This window comes from Poecile atricapillus, chromosome 4 (genome assembly GCF_030490865.1).
Source record: "Poecile atricapillus isolate bPoeAtr1 chromosome 4, bPoeAtr1.hap1, whole genome shotgun sequence".
NCBI lineage: Eukaryota > Metazoa > Chordata > Aves > Passeriformes > Paridae > Poecile > Poecile atricapillus.
The window spans coordinates 74,757,236-74,781,494 of record NC_081252.1 but is presented as its reverse complement, the minus strand read 5'-3'; the positions used below and the strand labels follow the sequence as shown (position 1 = coordinate 74,781,494).

The window sequence follows — 24,259 nt, the reverse complement described above, 5'->3', positions numbered from 1 at the left end:
ATTCAATCCCAATGGAATTCCATAGATCCCAACGGAATTCCATCCCAAGACCATTCCACCCATCCCAATGGAATTCCATTCTAATGGAATTCCATCTATCCCGAGGCCATTCCATCCCAAAGGAATTCCATCCCTAGGGCCATTCCATCCATCCCAATGGAATCCCATCCATCCCAACGGAATTCCATCCATCCCAATGGAATTCTATCCCAATAACGTTTCATCCCAAAGGAATTCCATCCCGAAGCCATTCCATCTACCCCAAAGGAATCCCATCCATCCCCATGGAATTCCATCCATCCCAACAGAATTCCATCCCAATGGAATTCCATTCCAAAGCCATTTCATCCCAATGGAATTGTGTCCATTCCAATGGAATTCCGTCCATCCCGAGGCCATTCCATCCATCCCAACGGAATCCCATCCATCCCAAAGGAATCCCATCCATCCCAATGGAATTCCATCCATCCCAATGGAATTCAATCCCAATGGAATTCCACAGATCCCAGTGGAATTCTATCCCAAGACCATTCCACCCATCCCAATGGAATTTCATTCTAATGGAATTCCATCCATCCTGAGGCCATTCCATCCCATTGGAATTCCATCCCTTGGGCCATTCCATCCATCCCAATGGAATCCCATCCATCCCAACGGAATTCCATCCATCCCAATGGAATTCCATCCATCCCAATGGAATTCCGTCCATCCCTAGGGCTCTCCCCCCCCTTTCCTTCCCCTTTTTTCCCACTCCTTTTCCCACCTTTCCCCCATTCCCGCTCCGGCTCCATCCCGACATCCCAAATTCTCCCCCTGGGAATTCAGGGAAATCTGGGATCTCCCTTTTCCCACCGTGGATTCTCCCGAAAATCCGCTGGAAGTTTTTCCCCAAATGGGGAATTTTCCAGCCCATTTCCAGGTCGGGATTTTCCCCCCGGATCCTGAAATTCCCGGGAAGGAAGTGGGAGGAGCTGGATCGGGATCGGGAAGTGGGAGCTGAGGGAGAGGCTGGAAAGGCTGGAAAAGTGGGAATTTCCACATGGAATTCCAGAGGATTCCAGAGAAATTCCAGAGGAATTCCAGATAAATTCCAGGGGGATTCCAGAAGAAGTTCAGGGGGACGCCGGAGAAATTTCAGGGGAATTCTGGAGGGATTCCAGATTATTCCAGAGGAATTCCAGGGGGATTCCAGAAGAATTCCAGAGAAATTCCAGGAGGATTCCAGAAGAATCTCAGAGAATTCCAGATAAATTTATGGGGAATTCCAGAGAAATTCCAGGGAAATTTCAGAATTCCAGGGGGATTCCAGGGAAATTCCAGAAGAATTCCAGGGGGATTCCAGAGGAATTCCAGAGGAATTTCAGGGGAATTCCAGAGAAATTCCAGGGAAATTCTGGAAGAATTCCAGAGAAATTCCAGGAGGATTCTGGAGGGATTCCAGATTATTCCAGAGAATTCCAGAGGATTCCAGAGGAATTCCAGGGGATCCCAGCTCAGTGTCCCAGGGGCCGTGAAGGGGAGGCCGATCCAGGAAAATTTGGGATTGGGAGCATGGAAATCAATTCCATGGAAAACAATTCCCATTGGGAAGGGACAGGGATGGGACATTTCCCGGGATTTCCCACTCTCTTTCCCAGGATTTTGTACCGTGAATTCCCAGGATTTTCCACCCTGAATTCCCAGGATTTTACCTCATTTCCAGATATTTTCCACCTTCTTTTCCCAGGATTTCTCATCCTCTTTTCCCAGGATTTTCCAGCCTCATTCCAGGGATTTCCCACCCTCTTTTCCCAGGATTTTCCACCTTTTTTTTCCTCAGGATTTTCCAGCCTCATTCCCAGATTTCCCACCCTCCTTTCCTGGGATTTTCCACTCTGAATTCCCGGGATTTTCACCTTCTTTTCCCGGCATTTCCCATCCTCTTTTCCCAGGATTTCTCACCCTTATTTCCCAGGATTTTCCATCCTGAATTCCCAGGATTTTCCACCTTTTTTTCCCAGGATTTCCCACCCTGAATTCCCGGGATTTTCCAGCTTCTCTGCCCAGGATTTCCTGCCTCATTTCCAGGGACCTCCTGCCCTTTTTTCCCAGGATTTCCCACCCTGAATTCCCAGGATTTCCCACCCTCTTTTCCCAAAATTTCCTGCCCTTCTTTACAGGATTTTCCAGCCTCTTTTCCCAGGATTTCTCTCCCTCATTTCCCGGGAGTTTTCACCCTGAATTCCCAGGATTTTCCACCCTCTTTTCCCAGGATTTCCCGCCCTTCTTTCCTGGGATTTTCCACCTTTTTTCCTCAGGATTTTCCTGTCTCATTCCCAGGATTTTCCATCCTTTTATCCCAAAACTTCCTGCCCTCCTTTCTTGGGATTTTCCACCTTCTTCCCAGGATTTTCCAGTCTCATTCCCAGGATTTCCCACCCTGAATTCCTGGGATTTTCCAGCCAATTTTCCCAGAATTTTCCACCTTTTTTTCTCAGGATTTTCCAGCCTCATTCCCAGAATTTCCTGTCCTTCTTTCTCGGAATTTTCCACTCTGAATTCCCAGGATTTTCTACCCTTTTATCCCAAAACTTCCCGCCTTCCTTTCCCGGGATTTCCTGCCCTTCTTTCCCAGGATTTTCCACTTTCTTTTCCCAGAATTTTCCTGCCTCCTTTCCCAAGATTTTCCACCTTTTTATCCCAAGTTTTTCCATTGTGAATTCCCAGGATTTCCCACCCTCCTTTCCCGGGATTTTCCACCCTGAATTCCCAGGATTTTCCAGCCTCCTTTCCCAAGATTTTCTGCCTCCTTCCCCGGGATTTTCCACTGTGAATTCCCAGGATTTCCCGCCCTGAATTCCCAGGATTTTCCAGCCACTTTTCCCAAAATTTTCCACCTTTTTTTCCTCGGGATTTTCCAGTCTCATTCCCAGGATTTCCCACCCTCCTTTCCCACAATTTCCCACCCTGAATTCCCAGGATTTTCCAGCCTCTTTTCCCAGGATTTTCCACCTTTTTTTTCTTGGGATTTTCCAGCCTCATTCCCAGAATTTCCTGCTCTTCTTTCCCCAAGATTTTCCACCTTTTTATCCCAAGTTTTTCCATTGTGAATTCCCAGGACTTTCCACTCTCCTTTTCTGGGATTTTCCACTCTGAATTCCCAGGATTTTCCAGCCTCTTTTCCCAGGATTTTCTGCCTCCTTTCCCGGGATTTTCCACTGTGAATTCCCAGGATTTCCCGCCCTGAATTCCCGGGATTTTCCAGCCACTTTTCCCAAAATTTTCCACCTTTTTTTCCTCGGGATTTTCCAGTCTCATTCCCAGGATTTCCCACCCTCCTTTCCCGCGATTTCCCACCCTGAATTCCCAGGATTTTCCACCTTTTTTCCCAGGATTTTCCAGCCTCATTCCCAGAATTTCCTGCCCTTCTTTCCTGGGATTTTCCACCTTTTTATCCCAGGTTTTTCCATTGTGAATTCCCAGGATTTCCCACCCTCCTTTCCCGGGATTTTCCACCCTGAATTCCTGGGATTATCCAGCCACTTTTCCCAGGATTTTCCGCCTTTTTTTTCTTGGGATTTTCCAGCCTCATTCCCAGAATTTCCTGCTCTTCTTTCCCCAAGATTTTCCACCTTTTTATCCCAGGTTTTTCCACTGTGAATTCCCAGGATTTCCCACCCTCCTTTCCCGGGATTTTCCACTCTGAATTCCCAGGATTTTCCACTGCGAATTCCCAGAATTTCCCACCCTCCTTTCCCAGGTTTTCCCACAGAGAATTCCCAGGATTTTCCACCCTCTTTTCCCAGGATTTCCCGCCCTTCTTTCCTGGGATTTTCCACCTTTTTTCCTCAGGATTTTCCTGTCTCATTCCCAGGATTTTCCATCCTTTTATCCCAAAACTTCCTGCCCTCCTTTCTTGGGATTTTCCACCTTCTTCCCAGGATTTTCCAGTCTCATTCCCAGGATTTCCCACCCTGAATTCCCGGGATTTTCCAGCCACTTTTCCCAAAATTTTCCACCTTTTTTTCCCAGGATTTTCCAGCCTCATTCCCAGAATTTCCTGCCCTTCTTTCCTGGGATTTTCCACTCTAAATTCCCAGGATTTTCCACCCTGAATTCCCAGGATTTCCCAACCTCTTTTCCCAGAATTTTTCACCTTTTTTTTGCCAGGATTTTCCAGCCTCATTCCCAGAATTTCCCGCCCTCCTGGGAATCCCTGGAAAAACCAGCATTCCATGGAATTCCGTACCGCTTTGACTCGGGAATCACCAAACCCAACCCCCCCCCCCCAAATCCCCTAATTCCAAAGGGATCCAAGCCTTGAACATTCCCAAGGATCCGCCGGCTTCTCTGGGAATTCCACCCTCAAAATCCCCCCCCAAAAAATTCGGGAATCTCTTCCCAAAATCCCACAGAACCTCCGGCAGCTCCTCCTTTTCTACAACATCCAAATCAAATCCTTTATTTCCTTTGGATTTGGGATCACCCGGAATTATTCCCAGCATTCCAAAGCTCTTTTCCCGGGAATCCCAAATCCTCCATTCCCCAGGAATTCCCTCGGATTTATCCCAGATTTTTTTTTTTCCCACTTTTTCTCCAGCTGGAATATTTAAGGCTGGGAGGGATTTTCCGGGATTTTCCCGAATTTCCCTGAATTCCTGCTCCTTTTCCCTGCAGATTTTCCAGGAGGAAAATCGGGAAGGAGAGGTTGAATCCCCGCCCAAAAAAAAACCTGGAAAAGGGAAATTCCTGCTGGAAAAAGGAGCAGGAAATTTTCCTGGATTTTATTCCCAAATCTTGGAGCTTTTTCCCGGATTTTTCCAAATCCAGGTGGGTTTTTTTTGGCTCTCGCTGCTGCTTCCAGGGAAATTCCAGGGAATGGAAATTCCCACTTTTCCTGCCCTTTCCCGATCCAGAAAACCGATGATCCCAAGGGATGGGGGAGCTGGGATCGGAATCTGGGGATTTTTCCCCCAAAATCCTGGAATTCCGGTGGGAAAATTCCACCCAAATTCCACAATCCCAGCCCTGGACTCTTCCAGGGATCCGGAAAAATCCCAATCCCAAGAAAAACCCTCAAATCCTCAAGGAAAATCCGGGATTTTCCATCTTATCCGTGAATTTCTCGCCTTCCCGGAATTCCTGGGAATGGCTTTCCCAAATTTAGGGAGGTTTCATCCCGGATTTTCCTTTTCCTGGTGAAAAAGTTCTGGAATTCCACAATTTCCCTGGAATCCGCTTCAGCTCCAGGAAATTCTGAGCGGGATCCGGGCTGGAAAAACGCCCGGGATCCCATCCTGGATCCCGGGAAAAAATCGGGATTCAAAGGAATCGGGAATTCCTGAATTTCCTCGTTCCTGTCCTGGTTCAGCCCATTCCCAAATCCAGGAATTTTCCAGGAATTTTCCAGCAAATCCAAAAAGGTGGGAAAAAAAAAAAGCCAATCCAGAGGTCTCAAAGGAAAATTCCAACTTTTCCAATGGAATTTTTTTCCCTAAAAAAAACCAGCAGAGGGTTGGAATTCTCCCGGTTGGAATTCCGTGGGATTCGAGATCCTTTTCCCGAAATTCCTCTTGGAATTTTCTGTGGGAATTCAGGAAAATTCCAGGGGAGGAGAAAAAAAAAAAAAGGGAATTTTAGGATGGAATTTTCAGCTCCCTTGGAGGATTTTCCTTTGGAAAAGGAGGAAGGAAAAATCTGGGAATTCTGGGAATTCCCTGAAAAACCGAGGAGATTCCCATGGAAATCCACCAACTCCTTCCCGAGGTTTTGCTGGAGGGGAAAAACGGGAATTTCCGGGATTTAAACCTCCCAAATCCCGAGATTTTGGTTTTTTTGGGATCATTCCAGGTCCTTTCCCTCTGGAAAAAACGGGATGAAGGGACAGCTCCGTAAAATCCTCCGGATTTCTCCCGATTTTTCCCGGTTTCTTTCCAATCCGCGGCTCTGTCGGGAGCAGCTCCATAAAAAAAAAACCCTGGGAATCGGGAAAATTCCCAAAAATTCCCAAAATTCCGAGGGCTCATCCGATCCCAACGTCAGCGGAGGGCGGGAAAAAAAAAAGCTGGAAAAGCTCCAAGCGCTCCAGGAGCGTCCGAGTCCGAATTCCCCGAGGAATTCCCGGCGGAGAGAGGCACAGTTTGGGATATCCCGGATGCGGATCCGTGGGGAAATTCCCGAAAATTCCCGGATTTCAGTAGATTTTCTGCCGGCTGGGCAGGATGGCTTCCTTGATAAAGGAGAAAATCAGGAGAATCCCGGAGCGCTTCCCGCGTTTTCCCTTGGTGAAGTAATTGGAGACGACGTCGTCTGCGGGAAAAAACAGGGAATGGGAATTCCAGAGGGGAGGGAAGCAGGGAATGGATCCCACTGGGAAAGGGGAGATTGGGATCTTGGGAAGGAATTTCCTGGCTGGGTTGGAATTCCCGGATTTGTTGTGGATCCCTGAGGGAAGATCCGGCTGGGAATGTGGGATGGGATTTTTGGGGTGAGCTGGGATCACAAATTTTTGGGAGTTTTGGAGGTTTGGGAACCCAAATCCCTGGGATTTTTCTGAGGGTTCAGAGACTCCAAAGATCCCAAATTTCTGGGATTTTCCAAGGGTTCAGAGACCCCAAATTTCTGGGAATCTCTGAGGGTTCAAGGACACCCAGGAATCCCAAATTTCTGGGAATTTTGGAGGTTTGGGAACCCAAATCCCCGGGATTTTTCTGAGGGTTCAGAGACTCCAAAGATCCCAAATTTCTGGGATTTTCTGAGCCCTTGGAATCTCCCAAAGATCCCGAATTTCTGGGATTCTCCAAAAGCTCAGAAACCCCAAATTTCTGGGATTTTCCAAGGGTTCAGAGACCCCAAATTTCTGGGAATCTCCGAGGATTCAAGGACACCCAGGAATCCCAAATTTCTGGGAATTTTGGAGGTTTGGGAAAATCCCCGGGATTTTCCAAGGGTTCAGAGACCCCCAAAGATCCCAAATTTCTGGGATTCTCTGAGCCCTTGGAATCTCCCAAGGATCCCAAATTTCTGGGAATTTTAGAGGTTTGGGAACCCAAATCCCCGGGATTTTTCTGAGGGTTCAGAGACTTCAAAGATCCCAAATTTCTGGGATTTTCCAAGGGTTCAGAGACCCCAAAGATCCCAAATTTCTGGGATTCTCGGAGCCCTTGGAATCTCCCAAGGATCCCAAATTTCTGGGATTCTCCAAAGGCTCCGAGACCCCAAAGATCCCAAATTCCCGACACATTCCACACCCAAAAAAACCCAAATTTCCAGGACATTCTGGAACCAGATGAGCTTTAAATCCTTTCCCGCTCCCATTCCCAATCCCATTCCCGATCCCATTCCCGATCCTGATCCCTTTTCCATTCTTGATATTCCTGATCCCATTCCTGTTCCCAATATTCCCATTCCTGATCCCATTCCCATCCCATTCTCAATATTCCCAATCCCATTCCCATTCCTGATATTCCCATTCCTGATCCCATTCCCGCTTCCGTTCCCATTCCCAATCCCAATCCCACTCCCATTCCTGCTCCCATTACCGCTCCCATTCCCATTCCCCTTCCCGATATTCCCGATCCTGATCCCATTCCCATTCCCATTCCCATTCCTGATATTCCCATTCCTAATCCCACTCCCACTCCCATTCTCAATATTTCCGTTATTCCCGCTCTCATTCCCAATATTCCCATTCCCATTCCCGCTATTCCCATTCCCGCCACTCCCGCTATTCCCGCTATTCCTGACATTCACACCATTCCCATTCCCGCTCCCGTTCCCATTCCCAATCCCATTCCCATTCCCGATATTCCTGATCCCATTCTCAATATTCCCATTCCCACTCCCATTCCCAATATTCCCATTCCTGCCATTCCTGTTATTCCCGCCATTCCTGTTCCCATTCCTGTTCCCATTCCTGTTCCCATTCCCATTCCCATTTCCATTCCCACCATTCCCGATCCTGTTCCTGCTCCCATTCCCATTCCCAATCCCATTACCATTCCTGATATTCCCGATCCCATTCCCAATCCCAATATTCCCATTCCCATCATTCCTGCTCCCATTCCTGTTCCCGATATTCCTGATCCCATTCCTGATCTCATTCCCAGTCCTGATATTCCCGCTCCCATTCCCATTCCTGTTCCCGCTCCCATTCCCATTCCCATTCCTGTTCCCAATATTCCTGATCCCATTCCTGCTCCCATTCCCGATATTTCTGATCCCATTCCCGATCCCAATATTCCCATTCCCGCCATTCCCATTCCCGTTCCTGTTCCCATTCCCATACCCAATATTCCTGTTCCCATTCCCAATCCCAATCCCATTCCCGTTATTCCCGATCCTGATCTCATTCCCATTCCCAATCTCAATCCCGATATTCCCACTCCCATTCCCATTCCCATTCCCGATATTCCCATTCCCATTCCCAATCCCATTCCTGCTCCCATTCCCAATCCCATTCTCATTCCCGATATTCCTGCTCCCATTCCCATTCCCGTTCCCATTCTCAATATTCCCCTTCCCATTCCCACTATTCCCATTCCCGTTCCCGCTCCCATGCCTGATATTCCCATTCCCAATATTCCCGCCATTCCCGTTACCATTCCCGTCGTTATTCCCATTCCCATTCCCATTATTCCTGCAGTTATTCCCGCTGCTATTCCCGACGTTATTCCCGCCGTTGTTCCGTTATTCCCGCTGTTATTCCCATTGTTATTCCCATTGTTATTCCCGTTATTCCCATTGTTATTCCCGTTGTTATTCCCGTTATTCCCACCGTTATTCCCACTGTTATTCCCGCTGTTATTCCCGTTATTCCCGCTGTTATTCCTGTTATTCCCGCTGTTATTCCAGTTGTTATTCCCGTTGTTATTCCCGCCGTTATTCCCGTTATTCCCGTTGTTATTCCCGTTATTCCCAGTGTTATTCCCGCTGTTATTCCCCCTGTTATTCCCGCCATTATTCCCGTTATTCCCGTTGTTATTCCCGCTGTTATTCCCGCTGCTATTCCCGTTGTTATTCCCGTTATTCCCACGCTTATTCCCGTTATTCCCGCTGTTATTCCCGTTGTTATTCCCGTTGTTATTCCCGTTGTTATTCCCACTGTTATTCCCATTATTCCCACTGTTATTCCCGTTGTTATTCCCATTGTTATTCCCGCTGTTATTCCCGTTGTTATTCCCGCTGTTATTCCCGTTATTCCCGTTGTTATTCCCGTTGTTATTCCCGCTGTTATTCCAGCTGTTATTCCCGTTGTTATTCCCGTTGTTATTCCCGTTATTCCCGCCGATATTCCCGCCGTTATTCCCGCTGTTCCCGGGGCCGTTCCCACCTCCCGGCTGCACGGTGGAGGGCAGGACGTTCTCCCCGGCCGACAGCGACACGAAGAAGGCGAAGGGGATCAGCCACAGGCAGAAGGTGAAATAGGCCAGAACCTGCGGAATTCCCAACAAAATTCCCAACAAAATTCCAGCCGGAATTCCCAACAATTCCACCCAGAATTCGCAACAATTCCAGCCGGAATTCCCAAAAAAACCCAGCCAGAATTCCCAAAAAAATCCATCCGGAATTCCCAAAAAAATCCATCCAGAATTCCCAACAATTCCAGCCAGAATTCCCAAAAAAATCCATCCGGAATTCCCAACAATTTCAGCTGGAATTCCCAAAAAAGTCCAGCTGGAATTCCCAACAATTCCAGCCAGAATTCCCAAAAAAATCCAGCCATAATTCCCAAAAAATTCCAGCTGGAATTCCCAACAATTCCAGCCAGAATTCCCAAAAAACTCCACCCAGAATTCCCAAAAAATTTCAGCCGGAATTCCCAACAATTCCACCCAGAATTCCCAACAATTCCAGCCGGAATTCCCAACAATTCCAGACAGAATTCCCAAAAAATTCCAGCCAGAATTCCCAACAATTCCAGCCGGAATTCCCAAAAAAATCCATCCGGAATTCCCAAAAAAAATCCATCTGGAATTCCCAAAAAAATCCAGCGGGAATTCCCAAAAAATTCCAACTGGAAAATTTAAATTCCATGAAATCTCCCCAAAAATTTCATGGGAAAAACGGGATTTTCCTCAATTTTTAAGGAATGGGGATTTTCCCCAAGGAACTCCAGAAAAACCAGGAATGGGAATTCCCAATGGGAAAAACCTGGAATTTCAACCATGCGAATTCCCACTTTTCCGAATTTTTAGGGATAAACTGAGATGAATTTTCCACATTCCCGGAATTTCTCGGGAAAACCCCAAACCTGCGACTTCCCAGGAATTTTAAAAACTCAGGAAAATCCCTAAAAAAAACAAAAACTGGGAAAAAAAAACTTAAAATCCCGGGATTTTGATATTTAACCCCCCCAAAAAAATCGGGATTTTCCAGTTTTTCCCGGAAAAATCCCAGGATTTTGCTTCCCGACGGGATCTCACCTCGGAGAAGAGATAAAATTCCTCGGCAAAATATTGGAATGCCAGGTAGTGATTGACCACGACCAGCACTGCCGGGAAAAACAGGGAAAAACAGCGGGATCAGCACATTCCAGAGGGAAATTCCCGAATTTTGGAGCCCTCTGTGCCCTTCCCAAAGCCTGGAATTTTGGGATTTTTCATTTCTTGGATTTTTTTTTCCAGAGGGTTTGGGAAAATCCTGGATTTTTGGGGGGTTTTTGGAGGGCTCGGGAGCACGCGGGGATCCCAAAATTTCTGGGATTTTCTGAGTCTTTGGGAAGTCCCAGAATCCCAAATTTCTGGGACACTCAGGAACCCCCAATTCCTTGGAATTCCTGGAATTTTGGGGTATCCAAGGATCCCAAATTCCTGGAATTCTCTGAGCTTTGGGAAATCCCAAAATCCCAAATTTCTGGGACACTCAGGAACCCCCAATTCCTCGGAATTCCCAGAATCTTTGGGGCGCCCAAGGATCCCAAATTCCCGTAATTTTCTGAGCCTTTGAGAACCCCCAGCAATCCCAAATTTCTGGGATTCTCTGAGCTTTGGGAAGTCCCAAAATCCCAAATTTCCACGACACTCAGGAACCCCCAATTCCTTGGAATTCCCAGAATCTTTGGGGTGCCCAAGGATCCCAAATTCCTTGGATTTTCCGAGCCTCTGAGGACCCCCAGGAATCCCAAATTCCTGGAATTTTCTGAGCTTTGGGAAATCCCAAAATCCCAAATTTCCAGGACACCCAGGAACCCCCAATCCCTGGAATTCTCTGGACCTCTTGGGTATCCAAGGATCCCAAATTCCTGGAATTTTCTGAGCCTTTGGGGACCCCCAGCAATCCCAAATTTCCAGGGCACCCAGGAACCCCCAATCCCTGGACTGGGCATCCAATGATCCCAAATTTCTGGGATTCTCTGAGCTTTCGGAAATCCCAAAATCCCAAATTTCCAGGACACTCAGGAACCCCCAACCCCTGGAATTCTCTGGACCTTTTGGGGTATCCAAGGATCCCGAATTCCTGGAATTTTGGGAAATCCCATAATCCCAAATTTCCAGGACACCCAGGAATCCCCCAACCCCTGAACTGGGCATCCAATGATCCCAAATTTCTGGGCCACTCCGAGCCCTTGGGAATCCCCAGGGAATCCCAAATTTCTGGGACACCCAGGAACCCCCAATTCCTTGGAATTCCCGGAATCTTTGGGGTGCCCAAGGATCCCAAATTCCCGGAATTTTCTGAGCCTTTGGGGACCCCCAGGAATCCCAAATTCTGGGGTGTTCTGACCCATTGGAGAACCCCAAAGATCCCAAATTTCCGAGACACTCAGCAACCCCCAATTCCTTGGAATTCCCAGAATCTTTGGGGCGCCCAAGGATCCCAAATTCCCGGAATTTTGGGAAGTCCCAAAATCCCAAATTTCCAGGACACCCAGGAACCCCCAATTCCCTGGACTGGATATCCAAGGATCCCAAATTTCTGGAATTCTCTGAGCTTTGGGAAATCCCAAAATCCCAAATTTCTGGGACACTCAGGAACCCCCAACCCCTGGAATTCTCTGGACCTTTTGGGGTATCCAAGGATCCCGAATTCCTGGAATTTTGGGAAATCCCATAATCCCAAATTTCCAGGACACCCAGGAACCCTCAATTCCTTGGAAATCCCGGAATTTTTGTGGCACCCAAGGACCCCAAATTCCTGGAATTCTCTGGACCTCTTGCGTATCCAAGGATCCCAAATTCCTGGAATTCTCTGAGCTTTGGGAAATCCCACAATCCCAAATTTCCAGGACACCCAGGAATCCCCCAACCCCTGAACTGGGCATCCAATGATCCCAAATCCCTGGGACCATTTGGAGCCCTTGGGAATCCCAAATCCCTGGGGCCATTCCAAGCCCTTTCCTGATCCCAAAAATCCCCCCCAAATCCCCGGCTGGGATCCCTGACCGCAGGACAGGATGAAGTTGGAGGAGGTGAGGACGATGAAGGGAAAAGTCCGGAGCAATCCGAAGTAGACGAGGTTGGTGAAGAGCCCCATTCCCACCAGGAACGCCGGGAATCGCTCGAACAGGTACAGCCCCACCAGCACCGCCGAGGAAAACTGGGAATATCCACGGGAAAAAAAAGAGAAATCCGGGATGGAATTCCAAGAAAAAACTCAACCCTGGGTCAGATGGAATCGAGAATTCCCGACGGGGTTCGGACGGGAATTTGAGGATTCCCAAAGGGATGGGAGGGGGGAGGGGAAGGGGGAGGAATTCCCGGGAATTTCCTGGTTGGGATTCGCGGTTGGGAATTTCATGGTTGGGATTTCCCAGTTGGGAATTCCTGGTTTGGGATTTCCCAGTTGGGAATTTTCTGGTTGGGAATTTTACGGTTGGGAATTTCCCAGTTGGGAATTTCATGGCTGGGAATTTCCCATTGGGAATTCCCTGTTGGGATTTCACGGTTGTGATTCGCGGTTGGGAATTTCCAGATGGGAATTTCCTGTTGGGAATTTCCCAGTTGGGAATTTCTGGTTGGGATTTCCCGGTTGGGATTCGCAGTTGGGATTTCCCAGTTTGGGATTTCCCAGTTGGGAATTTCTGGTTGGGATTCACGGTTGGGAATTTCCCGGTTTGGGAATTTCTGGTTGGGATTTCCCAGTTGGGATTTCCCAGTTTGGGATTTCCCAGTTGGAAATTCCCAGTTGGGAATTTCCAGTTGGGATTTGCGGTTGGGATTTCCCGGTTGGAACTTCCCAGTTGGGATTTCCCGGTTGGGAATTTCCTGGTTGGGAATTCCCAGTTGGGATTCATGGTCGGGAATTTCACGGTTGGGAATTTCCCAGTTTGGGATTTCCCAGTTGGGAATTTCCAGCTGGGAATTTCCCGGTTGGGATTTCCCAGTTTGGGTTTTCCCTGTTGGGATTTGCTGGGAATTTCACAGTTGGGATTTCCCGGTTGGGAATTTCGCAGTTGGGAATTTCCTGGTTGGGATTTCCTGGTTGGGAATTCCCAGTTGGGGACTTTCCTGTTGGGAATTTCCCGGTTTGAGATTTCCCAGTTTGGGAATTCCTGGTTGGGAATTCCCTGTTGGGATTCACGGTTGGGAATTTCCCGGTTTGGGAATTCCCAGTTGGGATTTTCCAGTTTGGGAATTTCCAGTTGGGATTCGCGTTGGGATTTCCTGGTTGGGAATTCCCGGTTGGGATTTCGCAGTTGGGATTTCCCGGTTTGGGATTTCCCTGTTGAGATTCGCAGTTGGGAATTTCCTGGTTGGGAATTTCTGGATGGGAATTTCCCGTTTGGGATTTCCCGGTTTGGGATTTCCCGGTTTGGGATTTCCCGGTTTGGGATTTCCCAGTTTGGGATTTCCCGGTTTGGGATTTCCCGGTTTGGGAATTCCCGGTTTGGGATTTCCCGGTTTGGGAATTCCCGGTTTGGGATTTCCCGGTTTGGGAATTCCCGGTTTGGGATTTCCCGGTTTGGGATTTCCCAGTTTGGGAATTCCCGGTTCCACTCACCCAGATCATGTACTTGATGATCCTCTTGGTGAGCACGGTGAACTCCTCGATCAGCTCCGCCAGGTAATACAGCCCGGCCGCTGCGGGCGGTGACGTCATCAGTGACATCGTCAGTGACGTCATCAGTGACGTCATCGGTGACGTCATTGATGGTGTCACAGCCCCCAGGGTGGGATTTGGGGAAAAGCGGGAATTGCGGAGTTTGGGGATGGGGAAGCCCCCAGGGAGGATCAGGGGGGTTCGGGGGAATGTGGGGTTGGGGACATCTGGGGGGGTTGGGGACACCAAATGTTGGGGACATTCAGGGGGTTGGGGACACCTGGGGACACCAAATCTTGGGGATATTCAGGGGGTTTGGGGACACCAAATCCTGGGAATATTGGGGGGACTGGGGACACCAAATCTTGGGGACATTGGGGGAGTTTGGGACACCTGGGGACACCAAATCTTGGGGACATCAGAGGCAGTTTGGGGACATCTGGGGACACCAAATCTTGGGGATATTCAGGGGGTTTGGGGACACCAAATCCTGGGAATATTGGGGGGGTTGGGGACACCAAATCTTGGGGACATCGGGGGGGCTTGGGGACACCTGGGGACACCAAATCTTGGGAATATTGGGGGGGTTGGGGACACCAAATCTTGGGGACATTCAGGGGGGTTGGGGACACCAAATCCTGGGGACATCAGAGGGGGTTTGAGGACACCTGGGGACACCAAATCTTGGGGACATCAGGGGGGAGTGGGGGACACCAAATCTTGGGAATATTGGGGGGGTTGGGGACACCAAATCTTGGGGACATCAGGGGGACCTGGGGACACCCGGGAACACCAAATCTTGGGGATATTGGGGGAGTTTGGGACACCTGGGGACACCAAATCTTGGGGATATTCAGGGGGTTTGGGGACACCAAATCCTGGGGACATCGGGGGGGTTTGGGGACACCTGGGGACACCAAATCTTGGGGACATCAGGGGGACCTGGGGACACCCAGGAACACCAAATCTTGGGGATATTGGGGGAGTTTGGGACACCTGGGGACACCAAATCCTGGGAATACTGGGGGGACTGGGGACACCAAATCTTGGGGACATCGGGAGGGTTTGGGGACACCTGGGGACACCAAATCTTGGGGACATCAGGGGGGAGTTGGGGACACCCAGGGACCCCAAATCCTGGGACAATCTGAGGGCTTGAAGACACCCAGGGATCCCCCCAATTTTGTGACACCCAGAGACCCCAAACCCTGAGGACACCCCCAGACCCCAAATCCCAAGGACACTTTGAGAGCTTGGGGACACCCAGGGACCCCAAACTTTGGGGACACTCTGAGGGCTCAGGGACACCCAGGGACCCCCCCAAATCCCTGGGGACACCTGCAGGGACCCCAAACTTTGTGGACACTTGGGGGGCTTGGGGACACCCAGAAACCCCAAATCCTGGGGACACCCACAGACCCCAAACCCTGGGGACACCCTGAGTCTTTGGGGACACCCAGGGACCCCAAACCTTGGGGACACTCTGGGGGTTTGGGGACACCCAGAAACCCCAAATCCCTGAGGACACCCCCAGACCCCAAATCCCTTGGACACTTTGAGGGCTTGGGGACACCCAGGGACCCCAAACCTTGGGGACACTCTCAGCCTTTGGGGACACCCAGAAACCCCAAATCCTGGGGACACCCACAGACCCCAAACCCTGGGGACACTTTGAGCCTTTGGGGACACCCCCAGACCCCAAACCCTGGGGACACTTTGAGCCTTTGGGGACACCCACAGACCCCAAACCCTGGGGACACCCTGAGCCTTTGGGGACACCCAGGGACCCCAAACCCTGGGACATTCTGGGGGTTCAGGGACACCTGGAAACCCCAAATCCCTGGGACACCCCCAGACCCCAAATCTTGGGGACACTTTGAGGGCTTGGGGACACCCAGGGACCCCAAACCCTGAGGACACTCTGAGCCTTTGGGGACACCCAGAAACCCCAAATCCTGGTGACACCCCCAGACCCAAAATCCCAAGGACACTTTGAGAGCTCAGGGACACCCAGGGACCCCAATTTTGGGACACCCAGGGACCCCAAACCCAGGGACATTCTGGGGGTTCAGGGACACCCGGGGACCCCAAATCCTTGGGACATCCCCAGACCCCAAATCCTGGGGACACCCTGAGCCTTTGGGGACACCCAGAACCCCCAAATCCCTGGGGACACCCCCAGACCCCAAATCCCAAGGACACTTTGAGGGCTTGGGGACACCCAGGGACCCCAAACTTGGGACAGCGGGGGACCCCAAACCTGGGGGACACTTTGAGCCTTTGGGGACACCCAGGGACCCCAAACCTTGGGGACATTCTGAGAGCTCAGGGACACCCGGGGACCCCAAATCCCTGGGGACACTCTGAGAGCTTGGGGACACCCGGGGACCCCAAACCCTGGGGACACCCCCAGACCCCAAATCCCAAGGACACTTTGAGAGCTTGGGGACACCCAGAAACCCCAAACCTTGGGGACACTTTGAGCCTTTGGGGACACCCAGGGACCCCAAACCCTGGGACACCCGGGGACCCCAAACCCTGGGGACACCCTGAGCCTTTGGGGACACCCGGGGACCCCCCCCAGTCCCGGGACCCGCGGGCCCCTCCCCCCCCCCCGCTGTGTCGCGACATGTCGTGCCGGGCTCTCACCGATGGCCAGGGTGACAAAGGCCACCTGCAGCAGCAGCGACAGCCAGCTCAGCGCGTACATGAACCACATGGCGGGGCCGCCACCGGGGGATCCCGGTACCGGCAACCGAGCGATGCCGGGGCTGGTCCCGGTACCGCCAACGGAGCACTCCCGGTACCGGCAACCGAGCGATCCCGGGGCTGGTCCGGGGCACTCCCGGTACCGCGACCGGACCGCTCCGGGGCTGGTCCTGGGCTGATCCCGGGGCACTCCCGGGGCACTCCCGGTACCGCTACCGGGGCGCTCCCAGTACCGTGAACGGACCGATCCCGGTACCGAGAACGGAGCGATCCCGGGGCTGATCCGGGGCGCTCCCGGTACCGAGACCAGACCACTCCGGGGCTGGTCCGGGGCTGATCCGGAGCACTCCCGGTACCGCTACCGGGGCGCTCCGGGGCCGATCCCGGGGCTGATCCCGAGGCCGATCCCGGGGCCGATCCCGGGGCACTCCCGGTACCGCTACCGGACCGATCCCGGGGCTGCTCCGGGGCTGATCCGGGGCCGATCCCGGGGCACTCCCGCGCTGGTCCTGGGTCACTCCGGCTCACTCCCGGTGCCGCTCCCGGTACCCCTCCGGTGCCGGTCCTGGGTCGCTCCCGGTGCCGCTCCCGGGTCGCTCCCGGTGCCGCTCCCGGTACCCCTCCGGTGCCGGTCCTGGGTCGCTCCCGGTGCCGCTCCCGGGTCGCTCCCGGTGCCGCTCCCGGTACCCCTCCGGTGCCGGTCCTGGGTCGCTCCCGGTGCTGCTCTCGGGTCACTCCCGGGTCACTCCCGGTACCGCTCCCGGTGCTGCTCTCGGGTCACTCCCGGTGCTGCTCCGGGGCTGCTCCGGTGCCGGTCCTGGGTCACTCCCGGGGTCGCTCCCGCTCCCGGTGCTGCTCTGGGGCTGGTCCTGGGTCACCCCCGGTGCCGCTCCCGGTGCCTTTCCCGGATCTCTCCCGCTCTCTCCCGGGCCCGCTCCCAGTGCCTCTCCCGCTCCCGGGTCTCTCCCGGCCTCTCCCACTCCCGGCCTCTCCCGGCCGCTCCCGGGTCTCTCCCGGTCTCTCCCGGGTCGCTCCCGGTGCCGCTCCGGGCCCGGCGCCGGAACCAGCGAGACGCGGGAAGGAGCGGTGCCCGCTCCCCACAGCGCCCCCTGCCGGCGGGGAGGACCGGACACAGCTCAGGCGGTGCCCGCTCCCCACAGCGCCCCCTGCCGGAGCGGAGGACCGGACACAGCTCGGGGGGACCCCAAAAGCGAGGGGGGACCCCAAAAGTGTGGGAAGACCTCAAAAGAGTGCGGGGACCCCAAAAGTGTGCGGGGACCCCAAAAGTGCAGGAAGACCCCAAAAATGTGCGGGGACCCCAAAGTGCAGGGGGACCCCAAAAGAGCGGTGGGACCCCAAAAGTGTGGTGGGATCCCAAAAATGTGCGGGGACCCCAAAAGTGTGCGGGGACCCCAAAAGCGTGTGAAGAGCTCAGGGATGTGAGAAGAACCTCCCCAAACTCTGCAGGGGCCGTGGAAATGGATAGGGACCCCCAAAAATGTGTGGGGACCCCAAAACTCTACAGGGACCCCAAAATTCTGCAGGGACCCCAAAACTCTACACGGACCCCCCAATGTCCAGGGACCCCAAAATGTAAAGGCTGCAAGGACCCCCAAAACCCTAAAGAGACCCCAAAAACTGCGTAGGGAACCCCTAAAAGTATTCAGGGACCCCAAAACTCACACTGGGATGTACTGGGAGGGTTTTGGGGTGCGGGGGGTTCGTTTTGGGGTCTGGTTTTTGGGGTCCTGGGGATTCATTTTGGGGGTGCTGGGGGCTCATTTTGGGGTCTCCATTTTGGGGTCTGGGGGCTCATTTTGGGGTGCTTGGGGTTCATTTTAGGGGTACAGAGGGTCTCGTTTTAGGGGTGCTGTGGGGTTCGGTTGGGGTCTCGTTTTTGGGGTCCTGGGGATTCATTTTGGGGTCCGGGGGCTCATTTTGGGGTGCTGAGGGTTCATTTTAGGGGTCCTGAGGGGCTGATTTTGGGGTGATGAGGGGCTCATTTTGGGGGTGCTGGGAGTTTATTTTGGGGGGTCCTGGGGGTTGATTTTGGGGTGCGGGGGGCTCTTTTTGGGGTCTCTTTTTTGGGGTCCTTGGGGTTGATTTTGGGGTGCTTGGGGTTGATTTTGGGGTGCTGGGAGCCTCGTTTGGGGGGAGGGGCAGCTCATGAACCCTCCCTGTGGGACAGAGGGGACAAAGGAGGGGACAAAAATGGGGGGACAAAAATGGGGGGACAAAAATGGGGGGACAAAAAGGGAGGGGACAAAAAGGGAGGGGACAAAAAGGGAGGGGACAAAAAGGGAGGGGACAAAGTGCCGGGCGCGTGGCACGTGTGGCACCGGTGACTTGGTGACCCAAAGGTGACCCACAGGTGACCCAGACATGACCCAGACATGACCCAGATGTGACCCAGAGGTGACCCAGACGTGACCCAGATGTGACCCAGACATGACCCAGATGTGACCCAGAGGTGACCCAAAGGTGACCCAGACGTGACCCAGACGTGACCGAGATGTGACCCACAGGTGACCCAAAGATGACCCAGGAGTGACCCTGAGGTGACCCAGATGTGACCCAAAGGTGACCCTGAGGTGACCCACAGGTGACCCAGAGGTGACCCAAAGGTGACCGAGATGTGACCCAAAGGTGACCCAAAGATGACCCAGGAGTGACCCAAAGGTGACTCAGATGTGACCCAGAGGTGACCCAAAGGTGACCCAAAGGTGACCCACAGATGACCCAGATGTGACCCAGATGTGACCCACAGGTGGCCCAAAGGTGACCCTGAGGTGACCCAAACGTGACCCATAGGTGACCGAGATGTGACCCTATGGTGACCCAAAGATGACCCAGAGGTGACCCAGATGTGACCCAAAGGTGACCCAAAGGTGACCCAAAGGTGACCCAGAGCTGACCCAGATGTGACCCAGACGTGACCCACAGGTGACCCAAAGGTGACCCAGAGCTGACCCAGATGTGACCCAAAGGTGACCCACAGGTGACCCAAAGGTGACCCAGAGATGACCCAAAGGTGACCCAGATGTGACCCTGAGGTGACCCAGAGGTGATCCAGATGTGACCCAGGGGTGACCCAGATGTGACCCACAGGTGACCCAGATGTGACCCAGAGGTGACCCAGATGTGACCCACAGGTGACCCAAAGGTGACCCAGACGTGACCCACAGGTGACCCAGATGTGACCCAGAGGTGACCCAGAGGTGATCCAGATGTGACCCAGGGGTGACCCAGATGTGACCCACAGGTGACCCAGATGTGACCCAGAGGTGACCCAGATGTGACCCACAGGTGACCCAGATGTGACCCAGAGGTGACCCAGAGGTGACCCAGATGTGACCCAAAGGTGACCCACAGGTGACCCAAAGGTGACCCAGAGATGACCCAAAGGTGACCCAGACGTGACCCTGAGGTGACCCAGATGTGACCCAAAGGTGACTCAAAGGTGACCCAGACGTGACCCACAGGTGACCCAGATGTGACCCAGATGTGACCCAGAGGTGATCCAGATGTGACCCAGGGGTGACCCAGATGTGACCCAGATGTGACCCAGATGTGACCCTATGGTGACCCAGATGTGACCCACAGGTGACCCAGATGTGACCCAGAGGTGACCCAGAGGTGACCCAGATGTGACCCAGAGGTGACCCAGATGTGACCCAGAGGTGACCCAAAGGTGACCCAGAGGTGACCCAGAGGTGACCCAGATGTGACCCAGAGGTGACCCAAAGGTGACCCAGATGTGACCCAGAGGTGACCCAGATGTGACCCACAGGTGGGGTTATTTTGGGGTTCTTTTGGGTTATTTTAGGATTATTTTGGGTTATTTTTAGGTTGTCTTGGGGTTATTTTTAGTTGTTTTGGGGTTATTTTGGGGTAATTTTGGGGTTATTTTGGGGTAATTTTGGGGTTATTTTGGGGTTATTTTTAGGATTTTTTTGGGGTTATTTTTTGGATTATTTTAGAGTTATTTTTGGGGTAATTTAGGGGTTGTTTTTGGGATTATTTTTAGGGTTATTTTGGGGTTATTTTGGGATTATTTTAGGGTTATTTTGGGTTATTTTCGGGTTATTTTACGGTTATTTTTGAGTTATTTTCGGGTTATTTTCGGGTTATTTTGGGGTAATTTTTGAGTTATTTTTGGGTTATTTTTAGGTTATTTTGGGGTTATTTTTGGGGTTATTTTGGAGTTATTTTGGGGTTATTTTGGGTTATTTTGGGGTTATTTTGAGACTATTTTGGGGATATTTTGGAGTTTATCTTTGAGTTATTTTTGGGTTATTTTTGGATTATTTTTGGGGTTACTTTTGGGTTATTTTTGAGGTTATTTTGGGGTTATTTTTGGGTTATTTTAGGGGTTATTTTGAGGTTACTTTTGGGTTATTTTTGAGGTTATTTTTCGGTTATTTTTGGGTTATTTTGGGGATTATTTGGGGATTATTTGGGGATTATTTGGGGTTTATTTGGGGTTTTTTTAGGGGTTATTTTTAGGGTTTTTTAGGGTTACTTTTGTGGGTGGTTTTGGGGTTATACTTGGGTTATTTTTGGGTTATTTATGGGGTTATTTTGGGGTTATTTTTGGTTATTTTAGGGTTAATTTTGGGTTATTTTTTGGGTTATTTCTGGGGTTCCTTAGGGGTTATTTTTGGGTTATTTTCAGCTTTATTTTGGGGGGTTATTTGGGGGTTATTTTGGAGCTATTTTGGGGGTTATTTTTGGGATATTTTTAGGGTTATTTTAGTGTTATTTTAGAATTATTTTTAGTGGGTTTTTTTTATTATTATTTAGGGGTTATTTTTGGGATTATTTTGGGGTTGTTTTGGGAGTTATTTTAGGGTTATTTTAGGGTTATTTTAGGGTTGTTTTAGGGTTATTTTAGGGTTATTTTTGGGATTATTTTGGGGTTGTTTTGGCAGTTACTTTGGGGTTATTTTAGGGTTATTTTAGGGTTATTTTGGGGTTATTTTGGGGTTATTTCGGGGTTATTTTTAGGGTTATTTTAGGGTTATTCTTGGGTTATTTTTAGGTTTATTTTTCCCTTTTTTTTTGTTTTTCAGGGATTTTTTTCCCCCGCATTCTCCCATTTCCAAAGGCCCGTGAAATTCCCGCTGCTCCCCGCCGGGAGCTGCCGGCGAATCCAGCCGTGAAAAATATGCCAGATCCACCCCGGGAGCGCCTTTTCCCTCCCCTTTTCCAGCTTTTTATGGGGCTGACCGAGCTTTTCCCACTCCCTCCCCTTTCCCATCACCCCCATCCCAAATCCAACCCCGGGGATCCACGCTCGGAGCTTCCCGAAGATTCCTCGGATCCCAAAATTCCAGGGATTGTGGCTCGTCAACATGGATGGGGTTTTGTGCTCCCCTAAATCCTTCTGGAGGGGTTTTTCCCACCAAAATCCCATAAATTCCCATGGATGGGGGTTTGTTTCTGAGCCCCACAAATCCCCATGGATGGGATTTTATCCCATAAATCCCCATGGATGGGATTTTATCCCATAAATCCCCATGGATGGGATTTTATCCCATAAATTCCCACGGATGGGATTTAATCCCATAAATTCCTATGGATGGGATTTTATCCCATAAATCCCCATGGATGGGATTTTATCCCATAAATTCCCACGGATGGGATTTTATCCCATAAATCCCCATAAATTCCCATGGATTGGATAAAATTCCATAAATTTCCATGGATAGGATTTTACCCCATAAATTCCCACAGATGGGATTTTACCCCATAAATCCCCATGGATGGGATTTTATCCCATAAATTCTCGTGGATGGGATAAAATCCCATAAATCCCCATGGATGGGATTTTATCCTGTAAATTTCCATGGATGGGGTTTTATCCCATAAATCCCCACTGATGGGATTTAATCCCATAAATTCCTATGGATGGGATCTTACCCCATAAATCCCCATGGATGGGATTTTATCCCATAAATTCCCACAGATGGGATTTTATCCCATAAATCCCCATAACTTCCCATGGATTGGATAAAATCCCATAAATTTCCATGGATAGGATTTTATCCCATAAATTCCTATGGATGGGATAAAATCCCATAAATCCTCATGGATGGGAATGGATGTGATTTTATCCCATAAATTCCCACAGATGGGATTTTATCCCACAAATCCCCATGGATGGGATAAAATCCCATAAATTTCCATGGATGGGATTTTATCCTATAAATTCTCGTGGATGGGATTTTATCCCATAAATCCCCATGGATGGGATTTTATCCCATAAATCCCCATAAATTCCCATGGATTGGATAAAATCCCATAAATTTCCATGGATAGGATTTTACCCCATAAATTCCCACAGATTTGATTTTATCCCATAAATCCCCATGGATGGGATTTTATCCCATAAATTCCCACGGATGGGATTTTATCCCATAAATTCCTATGGATGGGATTTTATCCCATAAATTCCCACGGATGGGATTTTATCCCATAAATTCCCACGGATGGGATTTTATCCCATAAATCCCCACGGATGGGATTTTATCCCATAAATTCCCACGGATGGGATTTTACCCCATAAATCCCCATAAATTCCCATGGATTGGATAAAATCCCATAAATTTCCATGGATGGGATTTTATCCCATAAATTTCCACGGATGGGATTTAATCCCATAAATTCCTATGGATGGGATTTTATCCCATAAATACCCATGGATGGGATTTTATCCCGTAAATTCCTATGGATGGGATTTTATCCCATAAATTCTCGTGGATGGGATTTTATCCCATAAATTTCCATGGATGGGATTTTATCCCATAAATTCCCGTGGATGGGATTTTACCCCATAAATTCCCACAGATGGGATTTTACCCCATAAATTCCTATGAATGGGATTTTATCCCATAAATTCCCATGGATGGGATTTTATCCCATAAATTCCCATGGATGGGATTAAATCCCATAAATTTCCATGGATGGGGGTTTGTTTCTGAGCCCCACAAATTCCCATGGATGGGATTTTATCCCATAAATCCCCACGGATGGGATTTTATCCCATAAATTTCCATGGATGGGATTTTATCCCATAAATCCCCACGGATGGGATTTTATCCCATAAATTTCCATGGATGGGATTTTATCCCATAAATTCTCGTGGATGGGATTTTATCCCATAAATTCCTATGGATGGGATTTTATCCCATAAATCCCCGTGGATGGGATTTAATCCCATAAATCCCCACGGATGGGATTTTGGTCCCTGAGCATCTCCATGGGTGGGATTTGATCCCAAATCCCCCTCCCCTTCTCCTTGTCTGGGGTTTTTGTCTTTCCCGTTCTCACATTCCCATTCCCACATTCCCACATTCCCATTCCCACATTCCCATTCCCACATTCCCATTCTCAAATTCCCATTCCCACATTCCCACATTCCCGTTCCCACATTCCCATTCCCATTTCCTATTCCCATTTCTCATTCCCAAATTCCCATTCCCACATTCCCAGATTCCCATTCCCACCGTTCCCATTCCCGTCAGGAAAGGAGGGGTCGGTCAAGAAGGGCCAGGGATCGATCAGGAAGGATCAGGGATTGATCAGCAGG

General features: G+C 50.4%; 1 protein-coding gene across 1 annotated transcript; it reads right to left on the bottom strand.

Moving 5' to 3' along the window:
* Positions 1 to 4,407: 4,407 nt before the first annotated feature.
* TEX261 (testis expressed 261) lies at positions 4,408 to 16,884 on the bottom strand. The gene is made up of 6 exons (XM_058838616.1): positions 16,609 to 16,884; positions 13,921 to 14,000; positions 12,363 to 12,516; positions 10,404 to 10,471; positions 9,311 to 9,413; positions 4,408 to 6,288 (listed from the first exon to the last, which is right to left on the bottom strand). Exons 1-6 carry the CDS (start codon positions 16,676 to 16,678, stop codon positions 6,173 to 6,175), a joined length of 591 nt encoding a protein of 196 aa, XP_058694599.1. The 5' UTR covers positions 16,679 to 16,884; the 3' UTR covers positions 4,408 to 6,172.
* Positions 16,885 to 24,259: the final 7,375 nt, after the last annotated feature.